We start from the raw sequence: 22,331 nt of genomic DNA on the forward strand, positions 1-22,331 counted from the left end.
GGGTAGCCAGCCCCGTCTGGATTAGAGCCGCGCTGGACCGCGCTACCGCCGCAGGCTCAGTGCATGGCTGGGGCAGCGTCATTCCCCGCCGCTTCATTGACCATTTGACTCTTCACCTGCCCCTTCCGGCACAGGTCCAGATTAGATCTCTCGGACCATCCTCGTCGCCCGCCCGCATCCGACCCACCCATCCCCTCCGACGCTAGCCACCTCGTCCGACATGTCTCGCCATGTTTCGACCTGCACAATCACAATCCACCCGTGCGTCCCACAGGCCGACCGCCAAGCTACCCGCACAGTCACAGGCGTCCCACCCGTCTCCAAAGGTCACCGGTGATCCGCGCAGACAAAGCACCTCTGACAATCCTCCTCCCATCACCATCTCGATGCCCAAGACCCCGCGGCGCCAGAAGCTCTTAATGTACGCAACAGACGTTCCAGTTCCCCCACCCGTGCTATTTCCAGCCCCTCGGGGCAAGCCACATACGTCTTCCCCCGCAACCATGCCATAACCCCCGCGCCGTGTACGTTGGCCTCGGGGGATCACCCCGGGACGATCCCTCCCGCACACCTCCGTCCCCGGATCCCGACATCGACAACAGTGGCGATAACAAGGCATCCGACAGCGGCCTCGACGGTCTCAACACGGGAGGTCCGCTGTCCGCTGATATCTCCTATATCTCCTGGGTCTGTCTCGATTGCGATATGTTGGTCTCCACCCTCTAGGCGCGTCGGCCCCGGCCTCCGAAGACACCCACTTACCATCAGGAACCCGCCCTTAGCTCGCCCCATCTTTTAGTGCGCGCGCGGTCCTTCATACTGTGACGAATCCAGACCAGCATGTTTGCAACCTGGACTGCGTCGACGTCGCCCCAAGCAATACGCATCAGCTTCCCCTGCTGGGTTGACATGATAGAGCAAACGCCACTGGCGCACTCACCACACTCCAACGACATACCGCAGTCGCATGCCCAGACCTTATCAGCCGCAGCGTCTACGCGACCCACCTGACCCCGTCCCTGCAACGAGTTCTGCTTCTTCAAGCTTCCATGACGCGCAGACTTGTCGACGAACCCCTCGCTTGGCTTGCTTCAATGAACACGGAGGTTGGACCAAGAAGGCTGGAGCATAACCTAGATCGTGCAGATAAGTTAGCGTTAGGCAGACCAATGACCGGGAAGGTACGCACCCACGAGGTCGCCCTGGCTTCACAAGCATCCCGCTCTCGCGCGGTAGCTTCATCTTCAAACAGAGCAAGAGCAAGAGAGTTTCGGTCGACGCATTCCGACGACACAAGCAAGAGTAAGGTTTTGTTGGGAACTGCCCGGATTCCGAAGCTCACGTACGACAGGCCGTGTCGGAAGGGCCCCTCGGAATCGGACCCCAGCCTCGGAGGAAACCAGTCGGAGGTCAGATGATGTGTGTCTCCCCATTGAACGACTTCGGAGGAGCTTCCCGGAGGCAACCCTCGTTGTTGGATGTGCACCGTGGTCCGTGGTCCGTATGTAAGTCTTGCGCTCTCGTGACACGACGCGTTATTGAGCGTATCGCGCAATCTGACCCTGTAATGGTTGAGTTGTGAGGCACGCCAGCGTGTAGTCAGAAGGCGTAGTCAGCACCTCCGCCTGCGACGGATCGCAACACCAACGCTCGTGCATTATAATACCACGTACGTGCATCCAAGCAGCGCGATGAACACATGTCACGCCAACATCGCGTACGCACGGCTTGTGGAGCCGGTTATCGTGACGACGGGCTTCCAGTTCCTATGCGCTAGTGATCGGAAAGCGGTTACGCGTGATTGAGTCCTCGAGCCAGGGCTTCTGTCGGTGACCACATCGGCAGCAGCGTGACGAGGCGGATAGGAGACAAACACGGGCTTACCGCGAGCCCATGCAGACGCGGGGGTATACGGCGCATCGGTACGAAGAAAGGAAGGAAAAGAGGCACTGCCGAAAGGATGCGTCAGTGACGAACACAACAGAACAGGAGTAAACGCTCACCTTAGCTTACAAGCTACCCAATGGGCTGACAACCATCTAAGAGGGAATCATGGGACGCGGATGCAAGTATGATAGATTATGAGTCCATGAGCGGGTGTATCTATGCCAGAGCGGTCTACAAGTACACGATAGGGGAACTGCATGCCAGAAAGGGGATGTATCGCAGGGGACGTGGAGACGTGGGCAACAGGGAATATGTTATACAAACGGTCTCCTTCACGACCTTGGGTCGTGCCGGTAACAAGAGGTAGGGAGAGGCGGGGAGAAGGACAGGAGAGCGATGGTAGTGGTCTACTTCTTCCCCGCCTCGATGGCGTCGCCGTTCTTGCACGCGACAATCTTGATCTTGGGCGCCGACACTAATTCGTTCGACTCCATCTTGAACGTCGGGTTCTTGACGATGAACGTCCACACGTCGTCGCAGAGACGATACGTATGCAGGTGACCCTACAGCATCCAAGGAAGGAAAAGGAACAAAGGCAGCAGCAGCACGAGGGAGTGGTTCGTTTGCAGAGGGGGATGAGTCACAACGCAACGTCCGTGAGCTAACAGACTGCACAGCGAGCAACGCACATACCTTGAGCGTGGTCTTCGTCTTCACCTGCTTCACCATGATGTCCGCCAGCGACTTGTCAAACTGCTCGCCCGCACGAAGCAAAAAGGAGGGAGGACGGGCACAGGGCACGCATGAGTCAGCACCGCGCACTCGTCGTCCCCAGCCACAACCACCCTATTCCTCGACACGCACCTGCTGCAGAACCTTCATAGCCAGCTGCGGCGTGATCGCGCCGCTCGTAATGAGCTCGTCAAGCGAGTCGGTGAGCGCCATGCCGATCCTGGACAGGTCGGGGCCAGGTCCTCCAGTCAAATTCGCCTGAGAACTGCGCTAGGGTTTGGTACTCACGAAGAGCCCCGGTAGAACTCGTAGTATGCTGAGGCCATGGCTGCACTGAGAGTCGTAGAGGTTCGTAAAAGAGCGAATAAGCAAGGAAGGGCTCTGCAGCGAGTACGGACGTCGTGGACAAGGGTCGAGGTGGTGAGCATGCTTCGCCAGCGCCGGAGCGACGAGAATAATGGCTTACGTAAGCCATCCCAGAATGGTGCAGCAGCACTCACTTTCAGACCTCCGACACGTTCAACGTCTCCTCTCCGATCCTCAATGTCATCAGCCTTCCTCAACAGCTTGAGGAACGACTACAGGCGTGTAGCATTGTGGTGGACACCTATTGAGCACGTTTATGTCCGCGACATCGCTACGTGTCTACGGCGTGAACCTTAGCATTGTCTCTCGATTGAACCCCCCCCCCCACGGCTGAAGGGCTGAAGCTGCTCACGAACTACAAGTAAGCTTCACATCTTCGTTGTGTTGCATGATTGTTGGGCTTATGTCGTTTGACACACTAGGCAGATGCTATCGCGCAGCGTCCCAATCCCGCTAACTAAGTGCTGACAATGAGCATTCGGTGGGTGCGGATAGAACGGTTGCGAAATCTGTGCGGGTAAAGCTACAGGTAGAGCAGCTGTGTTCGCTATCCGCGAGCATGAGACCGCAGATGGTGTTGCTACTATGGAGTGCAACCGAAGTGGGATTGTTCCTGAACAACGGCGTCGTACTTCTACTGGATCCTTTCTCCCGCCGACGGCGTAACTCTAACCTAGCCTTATCTGTCATTTGCGAACATGGTTCTTGACACAGATATGGATACAGGTGGGCAGCGAGTTTCCGAGTCATTCGTGCTGACGCATCCGCTCATTGTGGCTTCAGGTAAACATGAAGATGTTGGCATGTTCGTACTGCTGTTCAACGGCACTGTCCTGGAGTTTGCTCTAGCGGAGCTACCTGATCAGACTATGGCTCCTTCCTTCTGTTTCAATGGTGTGCCCAGCCTTCTGGGTTTCATCGCTTCTACGGTCGGATCCCCATGGATACGATCGCTGCTCTCAGTTGTTTCCTCAGTGTCCACACATTCTTGTCGAGGCGTTCCTCCGAGTCTCTGGTCCGACTCATTGTTGGTAGCGACTCGATAACTTCCTTCGCAAAATGTTCAGTGACAGGTTGGCCTACTTCTACATACCATACCATCGGTAGGCAAGGTACGTGACAGACTTCGGGGTTGCGCTGAGGATAGCATATCTCATGTCTCTCGGTCACACGCAGGTGCGGCAGACGAGTACGACAAGTTGTTGTACTTTGTACGAACATCTGTCAAGACACTTCGCCACCGGACTACGAGGATGGCACTATCTTTGGACTCTGCAAGCATTATAAAAAGGGATACGGTCATCGACTATGGACCCCCATCTCTACTTCCACTAGAACAGGAACGCTACAATGTCCTCTGCAAACTCTGATGTGTCTGCCACTATCGCCGAGTTCGCTTCATTGTGCGTACAGTTGGAGCTCTTCCTGTCTCACTCATAACATGGATCGTTGTGCCACAGTGACGTCGACTTTTGTTTGTCAATCTCAGCATGGAGTGCGTAGCTTACGCCGGCAACATGTCGGTGTGCGGCTCGACCCCGTCTGAATATCTCTCGCAGCTCTCTATGTCTACGACTATATCATCACCTTCGACAGAGAGGTGGAGCTCTTCTGGAACGGGAAGAGATCCGGAGCCGCCGCCATCTTCATACTCAACAGATACTTGCCCTTGATTGCCCAACTCTTCTATATCGTGGAGTATACTTTGTTCATCGTGTCTGCTGAAGTACGTCCCATGAACTTTATATCCCGTGCTTTGATCCGCTGAATTCACCCTCAGAGGTTTGGACATTATACCGAGCCTCAGCGAGCGAGCAAGAGATGGCTTACGAATACATCATATAGCTGTGCGGCATTTATCAAGACAAGCCTTGTCGTCGTTATTCTTCAATACTTCCCCTGGGCTTGTAAGTACACCCATTCTTCGTACCGTTGTATCTCACGTTGAATACCATCAGTGTTCTCTGCGTTGCGAGCCCACGCACTTGTAAGGAGCAGAATGTTGTCAACTTTGGTCCTCCTTCTCTCCTTGGTCGCACCGATGCTCACCTTCGTAAGGGCTTGTTCCTATGTAACGTCGCTGGCGCGCTCATGGCTATACTTCAGGCTAAATTTGCTTTCGGCCAAACTGGTGTTACACAAGACTTTCAGCCAGTGGTTCCTGGAAACTGTCTGGTCACGGATGATCTGACGACGGGGATGGAGCTTCAGTACGTGTTTCGATCGATTCGTTTCCACCGATAGACTCTTACACAACGCATTAGCTGTAGGTTGAATCTGTTTATTTGCAACATCGGCTTGGCCAGACTCTAACCTCGGCACCGTCAGTCACCATCGCATCGCGGACATGTCTGATCTCGGCGGACATCATCCTGGTAGTCGTGACATGGTTAACCTTGCCAAGGCGAACCTCCAACTTATCTTTCACGGCACGAACGTTAGCTGGAGTGCTTTTGCGTGATGGTGAGTGGCCGTTTGAGATTATGGTCTTACCGTCACCTCATGCGATTTGCCAGGCTCCTCATACTTCCTGTAACGTGTCTACCTACTGCTTTGTTCCTCAATTGAGTACCAACTACGGCGTCAACAGCATCGTGCTGACTCTGAATGTTCTCCACATGTCCTTCTCTATCCGCTCCGTGAGTAGCCTCTCATCGCCATGCCTGATCCGTTTTCTCAATGCCACTCTGTCAGATTCTCAGCAGTGACGATATCAGCGAGGTCACCGTCTTCAGCGAACAGTATGTTGATTTGTTCACGTCGTCGAATGCAGAAGAACTCAATCTTATCCGTAGTATCACGGCTATACTCGTCTCCCGGTTTCTCATGGACCTACAAGAAGCCAATAGGAAGGCTGTGGATCAAACGTCCTCTGTCGTGTCAGCCCCCGACTCACTTCACTTTGTCACTAATTTTGTGGACTCCTTTGGTGCCTCGATCACTATTCCGGGAGTCGGAGAAGACTACTTTCCCGAGCTGTCTGGGGCAGACAAGTCGGCAATACAGGATCGTGACGGTGGAGGTTCTCCCGACCCGTTTGTCGGCCGGGACCATGGCAGGGATCGGGTCGGCATCTAGCATAACTTTGAGCTATGTCTGCAAGTCTCGCACCTTTGCTACGTGATCCTTTGCCTCTGCTATGCGGCTCCCAATATATCTGGGCCCATTGGGTCGCGGGGCTTCTTGCGTATGGGCGCTTAAGAACGATCGGCGGGCCCAGTAAAGCATGTCATCTTCGTCCTGAACTTTCATCGAACGTCCCACCCGCAATCGATATACTTCTAAGTGCCTCCACTCGCTCTGTGATAAGAATACCCTATACTGCATCTGCAGGTTGCGGCAAAGAACCGGCCTCGAAGCGTTGTGTTGACGCGTCGGTCTCACATCAGCAAAAAGCCAAAAAGAGTATAAGCACTCGGGAGCGTTTGCAATCACTGCAATCCTGCCCAATCCGCTCCGAGACTCCGAAATGATTGTGGTGGGATCGAGCGACGTTGCAAGGTGCATAATCTTACCCCAAGTCGTTTGCAATCTCCGTAAGCACTTCTCATGATTATAGATGATTCCATTGATTAGGAGAGATTGCCAGCGAGAGTACAGTACACGCTTGCAGCTGCATACAATAAATTATTTGATAGCAGAGAATGATAGGCAGACGATTGATATTATAATCACGTGATATTGATTTTCTGGGCAACTACGCCATAGGACATATTATTAACTCAGCGTCACATTAATATTAATTATCGAGCAGTAAGAACTCTCGTCAGTGTGCTGTCCGTCTCGCACTGATGAAAGTGATGTGTAGATAATATTAGACTGACTAAAATGAGTCGAAGGACTCACACAGTATGACAAAAGGGGCAGGGGATACGACTCGAAGAGTCAGCCTGAGCGTACTCACCAATAAGAAATGTCCAAGTGGATGATATAGTGGGGCAGTCGTCAAAGCTAGCGGCCGTGACCAGTCGATAACAAAGGGGATGGGAGGCGACGTACCGTATGAACGTACCGTTATGGATGAGCTCAGCGAATACTGCTTATGGGAACTTACGGGCATCTCACACGGTGTAGCTTACCCTACTAAGCGGTGTGCGAGTCCTTCAGTAAATGGGGACTCAGATAGAGAGGATGGATGGATGGAACGCAGTGCAGACAACATGGGAGGGGGAGAAGAGTGGACGAGGAGGCTAGCTAGCTCTCGAAGCTTCATATGCGTCCCAAATCGCCGTCAACACCGGAGGCGAGAAGCATACGATCGGACGCTGATGGACATGGCGGAGGTCCAGAGGGTGGGTGGGCTCGCACGCACTGCGGTATCTTGCGCACTAGCGCTGTTGCCGAAGATACATGGGTGCTATCGACTCGTAGGTAGGTGCGCGGGAGAGATGGGGGAAGGGGGGGAGGGGCACTACTTAATGGTGACGGATAGATCGCTAAGCGAGCATAAGTGTGCAAGCGCCTGACCGGTCTCGGGCTCGTTCGGACCGTCCTGTATTGCAATCCGGGGCGAGCTTGCCAACCGGTTTACAATCCATGAACCTATTGGTGCTGCTTGCAATCGCTTGCAATCGCTCCCAAGGGCATAGACAGTTGCAAACACCGCAAGCATTTCCGAGCGTTTTGGCTTTTTGCTGATGCAGGTTCGAATACTCCGAACTGCCACGCCCGGTCGCGGCTTCTACATCTAGGTACCTGTGGCCCTTTCCCTCCGGTCGGAATGAGGTACATGGTCTACTGGGTCTCATAGTACTCATTGTATGGGCACTATCTCCACACAGCGACCGGGATGACCGCCGCTGTCAACGTAAGTTTTCCGTTATATCGGTAATACCGAGTTGCAGACGCTCACTGTGACGCTTTCAGGCTGCGAGTTTTCTTTACACCGGAAACAAACCGACTAAGCTGCTATATTCCTACACGACTGACTGCAAGTTTATTACGACCCATCCCAAGCATGCTATTGGTCGAACGAGCAGTCGAAATTCAAGCTACTCCTTGAAGTTGGGTACGTAACCACGCCCATGAACTTGCTCCGCGTTTTGATCTGTTTTGATTGCCCCCTTAGTCGCTTGCAGTGAGGGGCAATGCTCATCGCTTCTCCCTTCACCGCTGTCATGGGTCTTCGCCCTGCTATCGCCACTATCTTTAGCCTCCTAACGCCTGTTAAAAGGGTACCGACTGACGACGAGGCTCTTGTCCTTGAGTCATCCACCAAAGCGTGAACACCGCCATGTCCTCTCTGTCTGCTGCAGATCTCGCTGCGTTGACGTCTACGTACGTGCTGCCCCCATTCTATTGTCCCTCAGACCCATCACGATTGTTTGAACAATAGGAACCTCGGTTATTCCTTCTCAATTGCAGCATCCAGTGAGGTGGTTTGAGATAGTCTCTGCGTGGCGGCTACTGATCAGACTATTTGTTTGATAGCATTCTTGATCTATGAATACCTCATCACCCTCGACAGAGAGGTGGGGCTCTTTTGGAAGGGTAAAATAACCCGGGCCGGAGGGTCTGCCCTATTCCTATCGAACAGATACCTGCCCTTGGTCACGCAGCTGCTATACCTTGTGGAGTATACTGCCCCAATCGTGTCTGCCAAAGTACGTTCCAAATCCACATATCGTGCTCACATTCTCTAAAGCCGTCCAGAGGTCTTGTCATAACCTTGCGTTAGTGAGCCCGCATCGGTCGGCTAACGAATACGCCATGATATAGCTGTGCCATCTTCGTCAAGGTCAGCGGTGTCGTTGTTATTCTCCAATATTTCCCTTGGGCCTGTGAGCACACAGTTCTCCTCAACACTATATGCTATCTAAGACTTTGTCAGTGTTCTCTGCATTGCGGACCTACGCGCTATCAAAGAACAAGGCCGTATCTCTTCTTGTCCTCCTCCTCTCCCTGGTCACACCTTCGATCAACTTGGTGAGTGTTTTTCCTTGATGCTATTTCTCGATAGCTTACTTTGTATCACAGGCTAGGTATGGTTTCGGCGTGAGCGGCATCGTCGCCGATCTGTCGCCAGTGATTCCTGAGACTTGCCTGCCCACGGACGACCTGACGTCGTCGATGGAGCTCCAGTACGTTTACGTCAGACTGTTATTTCGGACTGACCCTCATTACCCTTTCATAACGTAGCTGTAGGTCCACATATTATTTGGTACCGCGGCGCTATTATAAAACTCATTCCATCGACCACGACAGTCATCATAATCTCGCGGACGTGTCTGATCACGGCGGACCTCATCCTGGTAGCCGTCACATGGATAACTCTACCAAGACGAACTGTCCTGTCGTCAAATTCTGGACGGACGTTGGCCGGAGTGCTCTTGCGTGATGGTGAGGTAGCTTTCAAGGTTGTTGCGAAGCTCGCTCACACGACGACTTACCAGGCATCGCATATTTCCTGTAACGTGTCTTCTCTGAGCATGGCTTGGCATACTAGTGGTTACTGACATGTTCACAGTGTCTTGCTGGTAATGAATGTCCTCCATATGGCCTTCTCGCTACGTTCCGTGAGTAACTTCCGGTCATATGCGGCTCATATGATCCTCTCCTGAGCTCCGACTCGTCAGATCATCAGCAATGCCGACATCAGCGAGATTACCATCTTCACTGAACCGTACGTCGAATCCCAATCCCATCTTAATGCGCATGTACTAGATGGTATGCTTTACGCAGAATCACCGCCATACTCGTCTCTCGGTTTCTCATCGACCTACAAGAAGCAAACAAGAAGGCCCTTGACCAGACATCTTCCGACGACTCCAATGCGACATCCACCGTGCGGGCCGACGACTCACTTCACTTTGCCAATTTCGTGAACTCGTTCGGCGCCTCTATCGCTGTCCCGGGAGCCGAAGAAGAATACTATCTCGAAGAGGCTGAAGCAGACAAGCCGGAACTGGAGGACTGCGGTGGATCACCAGAAGTTCTTGATGGCACGGGGGAAGCTGGAGTCGGCATCTAGCAGCATCGTTGCATTGTCCCTTGTCCCTGCAAACACTGGGGATGATTGGTGCCCCCCATCCCGGAGGAATGCTTGTCGAACGCCATCTCCGAGCTCATGATGACTAGCCTTATGCTATACGACGTGTCGCTCTTGTACGAGATATAATCAAGCAACACGCACAGAACACACGAGGTCATAAGCTGAGAAGAAATGAATTACAGTTACAACGAAAGCAAAGTTCTACAATACTACCGACGAGACCAAGGTGCCTATGCGTGCCCATCAGATGTCCATTTTGTCCTCCTTCTCCCACCCGGGGTTCTTCTGCAGGATGACGAACCCTTCCAGCACATGTGCGAACGGGATGTACTCCTCCGTCGCCAACTCCGCGCGCTCTGTCGTGCCCAGCCGCACCGGTGTCGAGTGCGTCTGGAAGCCGGAAATCGTTCTTGGCTTGCCGGCCTGGCCGACGACGTCGACTGCCTGACCCACGCGCACGGTCACCGCGATGTTGTTGAGCTCCTCATCGAGCGTCATCAGGAATCGTGGGTACATGGCGGGGACGAGGAAGTAAAGCATCCAGTGGTACTTGTCCAGAATAACTGAGGGAACGCGTCAGTGCCTAAAGTCGCGAAGACGCGAAGACTCAGCACTTACAGGCCTTGGCATCCGTGAAGGCCGTGAGCGTTGCCAACAAGCCCGCCACTGCTGTCCTGCTCATAATCGTGCGGTCCGAGAAGAAAGGGTTGATAGTGATCGTGCCCTTGCCCATGTGGACCAAACCCTGGGCTATCCGGACCATGAACAAGCAGTCGGGCTCCTTGTAGTAGTAGCCTGCGAGCTGACGGAGCATCTGCGCTAGTCGCGCATTGTTCGTACCCGCTCCGAGGAGACCCATCGCGAAGATGGCATTGAGCGCGACCTGCAGGTCGTTGTCGTGACTGTACTTCGATAGCGTGTCCATGATCGGGAGTTGAGGATTTGATGCGCTGACGAGACCGAGGGCGAGAGGAACGACTTTCCGGATTGTCGGCTCGCCGTAATGCATCTACGAAAGAACATTAGTGGAAAGTCGGAGCAGACGAAAGGAGTAAGCATACGAGGTGGTTGAATTGTCGTAGCGACATCTCAGAGCCGATCTCCTCACCCATCGCAACAAGCGCGATACCGATGACAGCGAAGGCCTGGAAGGTATCATCCTTCGGAGGCTCCTCCGGTGTCGCATCCTTGTCATTCTTCTTCTCGTCCTCGTCCTTCTTCTCTTTCGGCGTCTTGTCGATGTGCTCGTCGCAGTAGTGCAGGAGCTCCTGGACCTTGAGAACGTTGCCAGTGCCAGCAAACGAGCACATGTCAACGAGAACTACGGCCGTCTGCGAGATTTGGTGTTCGATCGCCCGGAGTGTAGCAATTGTGGCGTCAGACCCATCTTGGAGACCTGAGACAAGCGATGTATGCTAGCCGTTAGCCGTACTGAGGATGCATAGTGTCGCCGATGACGTACCAAGGTAGAGCAGCGCGAGACCAAGGACCATGAAGCGTGCCCACTTCTCGTCGAGTTGCTTGTCATCGCGCTCCATCAATGTCTGCAAGATGGTACTCGCGACATCTCCGTTCCCGCTGCCCACGAAGATGAAGCCAAGCGCCAGCGACGCCAACGACGCGATCTCCATCGACACACCATCGTCAGCCACGAACGGCAAGAGTAATGCCATAACGTCCTCTCGCTGTGCGCCCGCATACGCGAGTCCAAGACCCATGATCGCAGATGTCTTCAGTGGAACGGACTTGTTCTCGACGTGCTCGGAAAGGAGAGCAATCGCAGCGTCCGCCTCGGTCCGGATGCCACAGTTCAAGATACCAGTCGCAAGAAGCGCGCCGGCCTTGATGTACTCCTCTGATGAGTACGTGTACTTGTCAACCTGACTGAGACCGTCGTCGGTATCCCAGAGCAAGCTCAGACCAAGACTCGCGGCAGCGCTGAGCATGCCGTGGTCCTTGTTCTTGTACACCCAGCTGTTGCCCTCCTCGGCCTTGGCCATAAGCTTGTCGTTGCCAAACCCGGCGTTGACGAACGCGTTGACGAAGGTTCCGGCAAGGTTTGCCTTCGCCGAGTCGACATTGGCAGCAGCTGTTGATCCTGAAGAGCGATGTCAGAAAATCGTCGCCTCGATGCAGCGTACGGAGCACTGACTTGTATTCTCAAGGTGTGATTTGTAAACGTCCTCCAAGCTCTTCGGCTCCAAGACGCTGAGCTCCTTCCCGAACTCCTTGAACTGTGCACTGAGTCGGGCATTGCTCAGGCACTCAAGGAAGTCCTCAGGGAGCTCAGATTCCCCATCGTCCATACCATCCTCCGGGTCAAGCCACTCCTTGGGGACCTGTGCTCGTGCAAGGATGAACGCGAGCTGCTTCTTCATGCTGGGGTTGGCAGGTGCATTGAAGTCCTTGCGGATGAGTTCAGAATCGCCGAGACGAATTGATAGGCTCAGTGCTTGTGGGAACTTGTTGTGCTTCGCGTAGATGCGATGCGCGGTGCGGAGGAAGGAGATGTCGTCTGGTGGGGGCAGGAGGTTGACGCAGCTGCACCTGGTGTCAGCTCACGCACCCTCACACTAGGTGCAAAACTGCTCACCGGATCATATACTGGCATACACGCTCGTACGTGTTTTCATCGACAATGTCGACGATGCGGTCTACAATCTCCAGCTCCTCCAGCAAGTCCACCGCGTCCGGCTCAGCGTTGTGTTGGAGCAGAAAGGTCGCGCACTCGATTGCGAGTGTCCGTAGATCGTCCACTGTTCCAGGGACTCGGTTCTCCTCCGAGGTCTTCTCCTCGCCTTCTTCGTCGAACTCACGCGAGTTGTACTCTTCGCCCAGCTCGGCCGCAAGGTGACGTACGTACTCGTGACCCCAGGAACCAGGCTTTGAAAGTTGCTTCGAGGGACTGAGTGCAGCAGAGAGCAAGCGGTAGCGGAGTGTACCCCGGGGTTGGGTGTCGGAGTAGGTCATGGCGAGGACGGAGAGGATATCGGCGAAAAGGCTCTGATGACTGCGTCAGTATTATTCGTCACATGCTTGCGCATTGTACGTGCAAACTACCAAGCACCCAAAGGCTCACCTTGTTGTCCGAGACTGGCCATGTCTCGTACAATTCCTGCAGTCCGGGATAATGGGGGTGGAGGAACTTCAATGGTTTCGGTACAGACGTCATGGACGAAGTTGATGTTCTAATCAGCGTCCTGAGGGTCTCCAGAGCTGGTTGGTAGAGATCGGTGTTAGGTTCCTAACATCAGCCACAGTTAGTACGCGTACGCGTTCAGTTCATGTGCAAAGCAGCACACCCTCAGACGTTCGATGAGCATCTCCAACTCGGTCTTGAGCTGCAGATCCTCTTCTGACTGCAATCAAAGCAAGGTAAGACGTATGCCTCCCGAAGCCACTCGATGCACGTACCAGCTCCTCGCCCTCCTTCTCCTCGTCCTTCTTCTTGGACGCACCATCCTTGACGGCCTCCTCGGGCTTCTCCTCGGGCTTCTTCTTCTTGGGGTCCTGAGCGGTAACAGAGATCGTGGACTTTGTAGGTTCAGGCATGGTGGACACGGGGAGGGAGAGAAAGATGCAGACGAGAGCGTGCAGACACTCGCTGAGCGAGTGGACGCGACGCGTCAGTGCACGTCGCTTACAGACCCAAGTCTAGGGTTGCAGGCATTACGCGGCTTATGAGTTAAACTATTTTACTATATACGGACTTAACCGATCAAATCTAGCCCGGAGAAAGCCGAAAATAAGTCATTGGCCACGATCGAGACAAGGATTGTACGACTGAGGATGGCCTGATCTAGTATGCTCGCTCGCTCTTCTTGCTTATAACTTGCTCAACGTCCTGCACGACTTTCTGCACGGTGCTCTCCTGTCCAATTCTCTGCTCCCTGCTCTTCTCTTGTTACGCACCACCCACGACTTGACGAGATGGCAGCAACAACAGCCACGCTCCCCGCTCAGTCCGACTTTACTCGGCTGCCTGCAGACAAGTACCGAGGCGCAGTCGTCGAGGTCAGCACCAGCACACACTTGTCGCCTAGCGCACGCTCACGCGCACACCTTGCCCGAACGCTCGCCGGACCCAGGACTTGCAATTGCCCCCGGCATTCGCGCTCCCAGCGGACGAGGGCATCTCACGCGCGATAGAGATGGCCTACGAGCGCGACTTCTCCCACATTCCGTAAGTCCTTATCTCCGTGTCGCCGTGTTCTTGTACCTCCTTTGGCTCTCCTCCGAACGCCGCCACCGAAGGAGTAAGGATCTGCAGCTGCGCTAGTTGGAAGCAACGCAGGAAATGAATAGGTCCGGGACGCTAAGACGCTAAGACGCTTCGGAAGCTCTCGCGGATGGCAAGCTGGACAAATTATAACGCTGACGCGCTCCTCTCCTCGGACTCTGTCCTTCAGAGTGCTTGACCGGAATCGGAAGCTGCTGGGCTACATCGACGTCGCGGGTCTCAAGTCCAAGTGGGAAGCAGGCCAGGCGGACCCTGTGAGTCTCCTCTCCTATTCGGAACCACGCCAGCCGTTATGCTGAACGCGGACGCTGCTTCCCATTCTTTCCTTTGTCCGCCGCTCCTTCGCGCCTTCGCGTGTTCCCAATTCATTCATTTGACCCTCGACCTGGCGTCCCGCCCTCTCCTATCTCCTAAAGAATGACAAAGTGGACAAGTACATGACAAAGTTCAAGCGGACCGCCGCGACGCCCTACACGATCATCACGCCCTCAACACCCCTCGCTGAGCTGGAGGACTTCCTCAAGCACAATATCTTCGCCATTGTCACCGACTGGGACCGCAAGTTCGTCCTCGGGGTCGTCACGTCACAAGATCTCGAGGTGCGTTCTAGCTCCTGCTTCTCTCGTTCTAATGAACGCTAGTGTTGCTCACAACACGTGCCGGCGCATGTTTCCAGAAATTCGTCTCTCGCCGTGGGTTCTGAGTGATTTATTGTATCATCGCCGCTTCTTGTATTGCCATTGCTCTCTGCTCTCGCATCTCACCATACGTAGATAGTAGTCAATAATGGGCTTCAACGCACCATTTGCACGTCGCACCTGCATTTACTGCATACTTCTAGACTTTGCCACAACGCACCCCAAAGCAACATACGCTGTTAGACCCATCTCCAAGATAGCTCCATACCAGTATACAGATGGATTGGCAAGCAAAGAAAGTGAGTGTATTCCGACCATGAAGCCAAAGAACAGCAGGAGAGTAATCCAGTATGTGTACAATACCTACAGTACAGCTTGTCAGAGACAGAGGGAGACCAGGATGAGAGTGAAGGAATGAGAGAGGGGAGGGAGATTCGGACGAAGAGAAGGAGGGGGTGATAGAGACACACGCAGAGCCTGAGAGCACATAACTGGAGAGTCAACGATCGTGTGAGCGAGGAGAGGAGTCATGGGGGAAGAGGGTCGAAATTATGCGAAGTGTAAGCAGGTCAACGGCGTGTGTGCGAGAGTAGAAACACATTACTGATACATAGGGTATACGAAGCAGCAGAGCGAGAGCAACTGTAACAAGCGAGCCCCATATTGGATTGGTATGTACATCGAACCGCGACAGAGAACGACAAACGAAATATGAGAATTCAGAAACGCAGAACGAGAACGCGGATGCAGCAACGACCAAACCAGCGGACCACAGCGGGCGGGAAACGGAAATAGAATGTCAGCGCGCCATGCGCCGCCACGGAATAATGCCGAACGCTATTGGCGGCGCCCACGCAGCGAGGATGAGAGCGACGTGATGCGTGCCGAACGGCGACGGGGGTTGGTTCTGCGTGAACATGTCGATGAGCGAAGAAAGCGTCGCAATGATCTGCGTGGCGGACGAGAAGAGCTGGAAGAATAGTATCCGCCACACCATACGTGTGAAGTTGGGTATTGGGGTCTCGGTCAACCCGGCATCATACGTTGAAGCTGCGAGAGAAAAGATCAGACGTCAGTGCATTATGCGGAGCCCCTGCGGAAGGGTGAGCGGGGCTAGAGCGGACACTCACGATCTACGGGGGAGGGTCTCCAAAACACCTCTTCAAACACCTCCCGTTGCGGGGTCCGCGCAAACTCAAGCTCGGACTTCGCAACGGAGGCGGTGTCGTCCGAGTTTCTGATCCAACGGAGTGACCCGCTTACTGCATCGTAAATTTCGTCATCGTCGTGAGAAGTCTCGTGTTTGCGCTCAGCGTTGTTGGCCCTCTCTAGCTGGCGGAGATACGCCTTCTCGTCCTTGAGCCACGGCGCTGCCTCGAATATGCGGTCGGAAGGGTCGGGGGTAACGGACACCATTGTGGTGTTGGGGCCCTTGCCGGCTTCTTCTGCAGGCATCGCGAAAATGAGGGGAGACGGCGTGTGTCGAGAGTAGGTGAGCTCGGGAGAGTCGCGGAGGAGGTCGCTAGATGTGCGCGTAGATGGCGGCTGCCATTGGAAGGGGAGGTGGTAGCGCATGCCGGACTTGGCGACCCCAGGACTGATTGGGGCGCGTCCAGACGTCAGGCGTGCGTGGGCGGAGGATAGGGAGTCGGGAGGTGAGGGGATCGCTTCAGCAACAACGATCGTGCCAGACGGCGTCACGCTGCGTTGATCTGCGCTGAGGCCGGTGGTCGAATGCGTTAGTTGTGGCATCGAACCTGCAGTGTACGGTTCGGCATCCACACCCTTCGCTTCCTGCCAACCGTGATTAAGCCTGAATTTCGATTGTTGTCTCAGGGGAACTGGGGTAAAGTGGTCATTGGAACGGACGAATGAGCGACTGTGAGTATGACGGGGGGAGTGAATGTGAAACTGGAACGCTGCTGTGCATGTCAGAAGGAGTGATGGGATAGCGAGAAGCAGCGGAACCCCTGCATAACTTAGGAGACGGACCCTGGACGACAAACGCGTGAGCATATGAGGCGGATACGGGGCGAAAAGAGATGATCTACCAGACTGGGTTCGTCGCGTCGCAGTTCAATCCATCGGTAGGTTGGACGGCATCGAATTTGAGGGCGAGGACCAGATATGCAGCAAAGGCGGCCATCGGGAAGAAAGCCATGAAGAGACAAGCAGGTTGCCATCTCAGTCGGCTTCGACTGGAAGAGGGTCAGATGTCTGCATATAGCTGAAACGATACTGCAAGTACACACATGTACGCTGGACTAGCTGGGACGCCACCTGCTGGTCGGAGGATCGCATAAGACGTTACGCCGGTCATACAGCTCGTAATCACTGTCATGAAGGACCACGCTACGCCTTGAAGAGCGGGTTGCACTGGATGACCCCGTCACGTCAACCGTTGAACGAAGCGAAGGATCAGCCGACGAGGTTAAGTGCATACCTATACAGAACGCCCGGGGGATCTTGAATGGGTCCATCCTCCAGACCATGCCTTCCCACCACGCATGGTCATTCTCCTGCCAAGTGCCAGGAGTGGGGGGACTCACCGAGGCAGAACAGGCCTTGCAGCAGGAAGTTTATAACAGTGTACAGTACGGGTATCAGGTAGCCGTTCATCGCCTGCGCGAAGGCGGGGAGGGCAGCGATGCTGCTCAGAAAGCCTTGGACGGAGATACTGTCAGAGCAGTCGAGGGGCATCGGGGACAGCGTACTACGCACCTGTGAGTGAGAGGGAGAACCATACAGCCTTGAGCCCAAACGCCAGCATGCCCCCGAATACATTTGGAGCGCCGTCGATGACGGCAAAGTCGTGTCGAAACCGTCAGGAGATGGAGGAGAGAGGAAGAGAGGCGGCCTGTACGTCCTGGGGATGGTGGTGAGAAAGAGATATGCGAGTTGCTGCTGGTGCGGTGTTGCTTCTATGAGGCATGCTGCATCACCTGGATCAGCGCGTGGCCCAGAATTGGCAGCCTCGAGCCAGCACAGAGAGACATCTCCGATCCAAGACGACTAAAGCCGCCATCAGTCGAGCGAGATAAGTGGACATGATGCCATTGTTCGCTGCGCCGCAAAACCGCCGGCATCTCTCACCGTCTCTCCTGAGCGGTCTTCCCACCTGCGGGCGGGATTCCTGAGAGCGAGCGGACAAGGGAGGAACAAGGATGGCCTGTGCTATTCACGACGAGGTTGTGACCTTGTTCCAGGCTAGCATGGGAAGAGTCCCTCTGCGCTGGACGGGATGGACGGAAACGACAGAGACCGACACCGTCGTTGCGGTCATGCGGTCCGGCAGCCCTCCAGCGCCTCGCCCCAGGACCCCGGACCCCGGCAACGCCGGCAGGGCACTTCCGACGTGCCTGCAGGAGAAAACCATCCGGGCATTTCCTCCGGTGGCCAATCACGTCCTCAATTGCCTCCGTTGCCGTCCCCTTCGCGTCAACTCTCTGTCAACTCCGGATCAGGGGTTGTCAGGGGTCCAGGCTTAATAGACTCTCCCGCGCGTCTCCGAGTCCTGCCGACGCCCTCGGTGCGCCTATGTACAACAAAACCACCATGTCGACAAACCGACCGTCCATTGCATAGCGATAGATTACCGCCCTTGCACTGGCCGACTCTGATACACGGTTTGCGTCGCACACGCATGGACCGTAGTCCGCTACCTCTCGCGCCCTTATCGAGGTCGTCGCCAGAATTGACAATCGCCTTGATTTGTCGCGCTCTCGATCCCCAGCTCAGGCGGCGAGCTCTCCGACGCTTAATGTTGAAAATCCGACGGAAGAAAAGAAGCTGATGCCCGCTACCTATTTCTCCGACAGCCGACTCGGTCACTATAGGTCCAGGTGTTGGCACTTGTGGCCAGAAGTACTCCGTGGGAGACCGGAGCCGCATTATTAGGCCCCCGAGTTGTACTTGCACACTGAGCCTTGGTGGAGCGACTCTCGCTCAAGCACTCCGGGGGTGAGCTTTAGTCTTCTGTCGCGCGGAAATGGCAAGCTGATTTTTTTCTTACATCTGCCTAGCAACCCGCTACGGCACCTGACAATGCCGCAGCTATTGAAGCTCACACTCCCATCTGTCGCTTTCGCTTTAGACCAACCCTGAGCTTCTCCCCGTGAGTCAGTCCGATATCGCCATCCCACGCAGGCCGTGGTCGGGGTATCGGACTCCCACCCTGAATAATCCTCCGGTCAAGCAGGCGCCGCGGACTCTGATTCGGCGAGTTCTACATCAAGTTTTCGATGGTCATCAGCATGTTGATAGTACTTCACCATTAGTGCAGAACTAAGGTGCGCAGTCCCTGCTTTGTAGCTCCCAATGCTGTCCGAGTGCGATGTAGTCGGGTCTGGGAGGCTTGCGTAGACGGATCCTGTACACTGGCTTCGTAACTTGGCGCAGCACGTCTGGCGCGGACGCTCGGTCGCTCTGTTACGGCACCAATGTACGCGACCCACACGGCTCCGTGCATGGTACACGTTCTAAACCACTTTCGGAGGGCAGCACGCTTTGAGCAAATAGCCTCCGACTGCTGTTCAGCGCTCCGTCAATACTGGCACTATGCATCACACCATACACCGACCGTCCTGCGCAAACTATGAATGACCCCCACCTCCAAATGCCTACGTGCATGCGGAAGTGGTTCTTCGGTTCCAGGACCGCTGGAGCTCTACATATCTCGTAGTTAGACAAGATACGGTGAGTGATCGGCACTCTGCAGACGAATCTTAGCTAACGCATTACTTCAGAACATATCATCATACACTGTTCGTCAGCAATCAACATATGATCAAGTTTTCAAAGCAGGAGTCCCTCTGACTCTCTATTCTCCGTGTATGCAATTCCTATCGTGGGCTGTGAACTCCAGACGACTGACTAGTCCTCCGCCGCCTGCTTAGCCTCAGTGAGCTCTCCTGCCTCTCCTGTCGCCACTACCGGTAAAGTGCTTGCGATACCCGCAGGCTCGCCCTTGCCCTCGGCGATCTCCACACTCGTCACCCGCTCGGGCGGGCTCACGACATCTGCCGCCTCCGAACACCACTCCATCGACACCGCAACATCGATAACGTTGGCACCAATCCCGACGGGGAAGTCAAGCTCCTTCCGCGTCAACACGAGCGTCGCACTCTCATTCCCCGGGCCTCTCGGGTGGTGCATGTGGAACGTCGGGATAAACCAGAACCATCCCAAAAACACCTAACGACCGCACAGCAGCGTCCCACAGGGGTGGACACAGCGCGACGTGCGACACGGCTTCTCGTCAGCGAACTGCGAACTATGTTGGACCGCCGGCAAGGCTGCTCACTTGACCGAGGTAGAGTTTCACCCGCACTTCTCGGTGGGCGTCGAGCACGACGCCACCATCAGCCTTGAGCGTCTGCGTGACGTCGTAGAGGGACGTGTCTTCTCCTTCAGTGAGGCCGCCAGCCTTGGCCGCCCCGGTGCTGCTGGTATGGTCGCCCTGTGCCGTCTCGTCGGCCTCGATGTTCTCGCGGATGCTGTCCCACTTGTCGCCGGTCAGGGGACGTAGCAACAGGGTCTCGACCTTGCCATCCTGCAAATCGTCAAATGAACACCAGCTCAGTAACAGGGACCCTGTTACGTTTTTCAGGACCGGCACTGACCTCCTCGGACGTCTCCTTCCGGATGTCCTCGTCCTTGAGCGTGCCCATGCGCGCAAAGCTCCTTACCATCTTCTTGCTGTCCCACCGCCCGTCCTTGAACAAGTCCGCAATGGCCTCGCCCTCCATCTCGTCCGCCCCCTTGCGCCGTACGCCCATCGCCCCGCTCTCATCGCGCGTGTGCCGCTCCCACCGCTCGAGCGTTTGCACAAAATCGTCGTCGTACCGCGCGAGCGACGCCCACACCGGACTCGCGCCCCGCGCGATCTTGTTCTTCCCCGCATTCTCGAGCAGCGCGTTCGCGGCCCGCACGAGGTTGCCCTTCAGCCCGGACAGCTCGTGCATGCGCACCTGGATCTGCGTGAGCCGCACCTTCGGCTCCGGCCGGCCGAGCACCTTCGGGTCGACGGACCAGAAGTCGGGCGGGGCCTGGTGCGCGAGGAGGAGCGACCAGTAGTACAGCCAGCGCCGCTGGCTCGGGATGCTGACGCCCTGCTTGAGCTTTGCAGAGGGCGACGACGGACGCTTCATCCTGCGAGACGTGTGCAGGTCAAGGACGTGGCTGAGGCTGTTGGTCGTGCGGTTCCTCTCCATCGATGCCTTGCCCTCCGATGCAGTGGCGGTAGTGGACGTATCGGCCTCTTGCCCGTTCCCGTTTGTGAGCTCGAGCTTGACGAGGTCCTCGCTCGACTGTTCGGTGGCTCCGATGACCTCCGCTGCGGCCTCGTCGACCGGCATGGCGTTCATGACCTGCTCGGCGCGAGTCTTTGCCTTCTCCTTCTCGGTCAGGCTGCGCCGAGGCGCTGTCGGAGCGACGTCGAGTGTGAGCAAGTAAGCGCACGCCATCGTGCCGGATCTTCCCTTGCCGGCTGCGGAGGAGTTCTCAGTTGTACTGCGAACGACAGACGGACACGCGTCAGCTTACCCTTGCAGTGGAGGACGGCCACACGGTCTTGAGAACCATCAAGCCACAGACGCATCTCTCGCGCTATCAGAGGGAGGATCGCGAGGGGAGGTGCACTGGAAGGATGTCATGTTAGCATGCCTTTGCCTTTGCTTGGAACCAGCTGTGGAACAGATCACAGATGGAAGTACTCTAGTACCGCCAGATGTATCTAGAAGCTCGCTATCACGATCCTTGCTGTCTCGATGAACGACTGTGGCGTCGGCGTCAAAGTAGACGGATAGACAGGACGACGTCTCTCAAAGTCACTATCACAGGTTCACAGCAGCGCAGGCACTCACTGATGATCTGGGAAGGGATATCTGCTCACTCTGCCATCGAAGACACTCGCCGGATACGAGTTCTCTTTGATGGGACAGAAGTTGAACACCCAGTAGTTCTTGCCGTGGTGGTGCTCGAGGAACTTCTTCGCGTCTTCTCTGCGGTTGCGGTAGAGCCCCTCGATGCCGCTCGCCGGGTACCCCATAACAATGACCTGGTCGGTGATGTATGCTAGATCTACAAAGATCAAAGATGTCGATGAGCACTCTCAGCGCCACAACCGCCACGTACTGACCTAGCTCGACATCGAGGTCGTCGTCCTTGTGCCGGGCCTTCTTCCCAGAGACTAGGCGTCGCACATAGTCTGTCATCTCAAGTTAGCTGTGGGGTTTCGGGGGTATGGTATACGATGAGAAGATGATGATGGTACGGCAGCACTACAGTAAGTGTACTCGAATACTAACATCGTAGTTTCTGGTGGCTGTCCGGTGAGGTCATCGCTGCTCTACTCCATTCGGCGTCTATGGACAGGAACTGACCGGAATGGAAACTCTCCAAGTTCGTAGGATCCTTCCCTCCTATGTACGGTCGATGGCTGTGATGCTTAACCTGCTACTCTGCTCGAGGGAGTTGT

The 22,331-nt window shown here is 55.2% G+C and overlaps 9 protein-coding genes across 9 annotated transcripts; 5 read left to right on the forward strand and 4 right to left on the reverse strand.

The window, feature by feature from the left end:
* Positions 1–230: 230 nt before the first annotated feature.
* Positions 231–726, forward strand: L226DRAFT_567171 (uncharacterized protein; the record flags this gene model as incomplete). Its single annotated transcript, XM_067683982.1, has 2 exons — positions 231–421; positions 480–726. The coding sequence occupies 2 exons, from the start codon at positions 231–233 to the stop codon at positions 724–726; spliced, it is 438 nt and encodes a 145-aa protein (XP_067539545.1).
* A 1,185-nt stretch (positions 727–1,911) lies between these two features.
* Positions 1,912–2,945, reverse strand: L226DRAFT_530840 (transcription initiation factor IIA gamma subunit; the record flags this gene model as incomplete). The annotated part of the gene is made up of 5 exons (XM_067679952.1): positions 1,912–1,949; positions 2,004–2,450; positions 2,581–2,640; positions 2,752–2,839; positions 2,908–2,945. The coding sequence occupies 4 exons, from the start codon at positions 2,943–2,945 to the stop codon at positions 2,295–2,297; spliced, it is 342 nt and encodes a 113-aa protein (XP_067539546.1). The 3' UTR covers positions 1,912–1,949; positions 2,004–2,294.
* A 1,390-nt stretch (positions 2,946–4,335) lies between these two features.
* L226DRAFT_567173 (uncharacterized protein) lies at positions 4,336–6,063 on the forward strand (the record flags this gene model as incomplete). Its single annotated transcript, XM_067683983.1, has 10 exons — positions 4,336–4,388; positions 4,446–4,480; positions 4,545–4,711; positions 4,766–4,892; positions 4,944–5,038; positions 5,092–5,195; positions 5,314–5,422; positions 5,502–5,624; positions 5,680–5,726; positions 5,781–6,063. 10 exons carry the CDS (start codon positions 4,336–4,338, stop codon positions 6,061–6,063), a joined length of 1,143 nt encoding a protein of 380 aa, XP_067539547.1.
* Positions 6,064–6,709: 646 nt separating this feature from the next.
* L226DRAFT_530841 (uncharacterized protein) lies at positions 6,710–7,540 on the forward strand. The gene has a single exon (XM_067679953.1). It carries the CDS (start codon positions 7,199–7,201, stop codon positions 7,358–7,360), a length of 162 nt encoding a protein of 53 aa, XP_067539548.1. The 5' UTR covers positions 6,710–7,198; the 3' UTR covers positions 7,361–7,540.
* Positions 7,541–8,218: 678 nt separating this feature from the next.
* L226DRAFT_567174 (uncharacterized protein) lies at positions 8,219–9,955 on the forward strand (the record flags this gene model as incomplete). Its single annotated transcript, XM_067683984.1, has 10 exons — positions 8,219–8,262; positions 8,321–8,355; positions 8,416–8,588; positions 8,630–8,661; positions 8,704–8,765; positions 8,816–8,910; positions 8,962–9,065; positions 9,452–9,500; positions 9,561–9,607; positions 9,667–9,955. The coding sequence occupies 10 exons, from the start codon at positions 8,219–8,221 to the stop codon at positions 9,953–9,955; spliced, it is 930 nt and encodes a 309-aa protein (XP_067539549.1).
* Positions 9,956–10,012: 57 nt separating this feature from the next.
* L226DRAFT_557747 (26S proteasome regulatory complex, non-ATPase subcomplex, Rpn1 subunit) lies at positions 10,013–13,620 on the reverse strand. The gene is made up of 9 exons (XM_067683197.1): positions 13,391–13,620; positions 13,279–13,335; positions 13,056–13,220; positions 12,570–12,979; positions 12,129–12,517; positions 11,439–12,074; positions 11,038–11,372; positions 10,595–10,985; positions 10,013–10,539 (listed from the first exon to the last, which is right to left on the reverse strand). The coding sequence occupies exons 1-9, from the start codon at positions 13,526–13,528 to the stop codon at positions 10,220–10,222; spliced, it is 2,841 nt and encodes a 946-aa protein (XP_067539550.1). The 5' UTR covers positions 13,529–13,620; the 3' UTR covers positions 10,013–10,219.
* A 146-nt stretch (positions 13,621–13,766) lies between these two features.
* On the forward strand, positions 13,767–15,285 carry L226DRAFT_237516 (uncharacterized protein). The gene is made up of 5 exons (XM_067673146.1): positions 13,767–13,990; positions 14,065–14,159; positions 14,386–14,470; positions 14,633–14,815; positions 14,893–15,285. The coding sequence occupies exons 1-5, from the start codon at positions 13,907–13,909 to the stop codon at positions 14,917–14,919; spliced, it is 474 nt and encodes a 157-aa protein (XP_067539551.1). The 5' UTR covers positions 13,767–13,906; the 3' UTR covers positions 14,920–15,285.
* L226DRAFT_530844 (uncharacterized protein) lies at positions 15,222–18,093 on the reverse strand. Its single transcript, XM_067679954.1, has 7 exons — positions 17,576–18,093; positions 17,404–17,517; positions 17,298–17,348; positions 17,107–17,230; positions 16,906–17,052; positions 15,985–16,847; positions 15,222–15,904 (listed from the first exon to the last, which is right to left on the reverse strand). The coding sequence occupies exons 1-7, from the start codon at positions 17,622–17,624 to the stop codon at positions 15,654–15,656; spliced, it is 1,599 nt and encodes a 532-aa protein (XP_067539552.1). The 5' UTR covers positions 17,625–18,093; the 3' UTR covers positions 15,222–15,653.
* A 1,528-nt stretch (positions 18,094–19,621) lies between these two features.
* Positions 19,622–22,143, reverse strand: L226DRAFT_530845 (phosphatases II). The gene is made up of 6 exons (XM_067679955.1): positions 21,993–22,143; positions 21,718–21,934; positions 21,398–21,492; positions 20,476–21,341; positions 20,157–20,405; positions 19,622–20,047 (listed from the first exon to the last, which is right to left on the reverse strand). Exons 1-6 carry the CDS (start codon positions 22,066–22,068, stop codon positions 19,727–19,729), a joined length of 1,824 nt encoding a protein of 607 aa, XP_067539553.1. The 5' UTR covers positions 22,069–22,143; the 3' UTR covers positions 19,622–19,726.
* Positions 22,144–22,331: the final 188 nt, after the last annotated feature.

This window comes from Lentinus tigrinus (assembly GCF_003813185.1).
Source record: "Lentinus tigrinus ALCF2SS1-7 unplaced genomic scaffold L226scaffold_4, whole genome shotgun sequence".
Classification (NCBI taxonomy): Eukaryota; Fungi; Basidiomycota; class Agaricomycetes; order Polyporales; family Polyporaceae; genus Lentinus; species Lentinus tigrinus.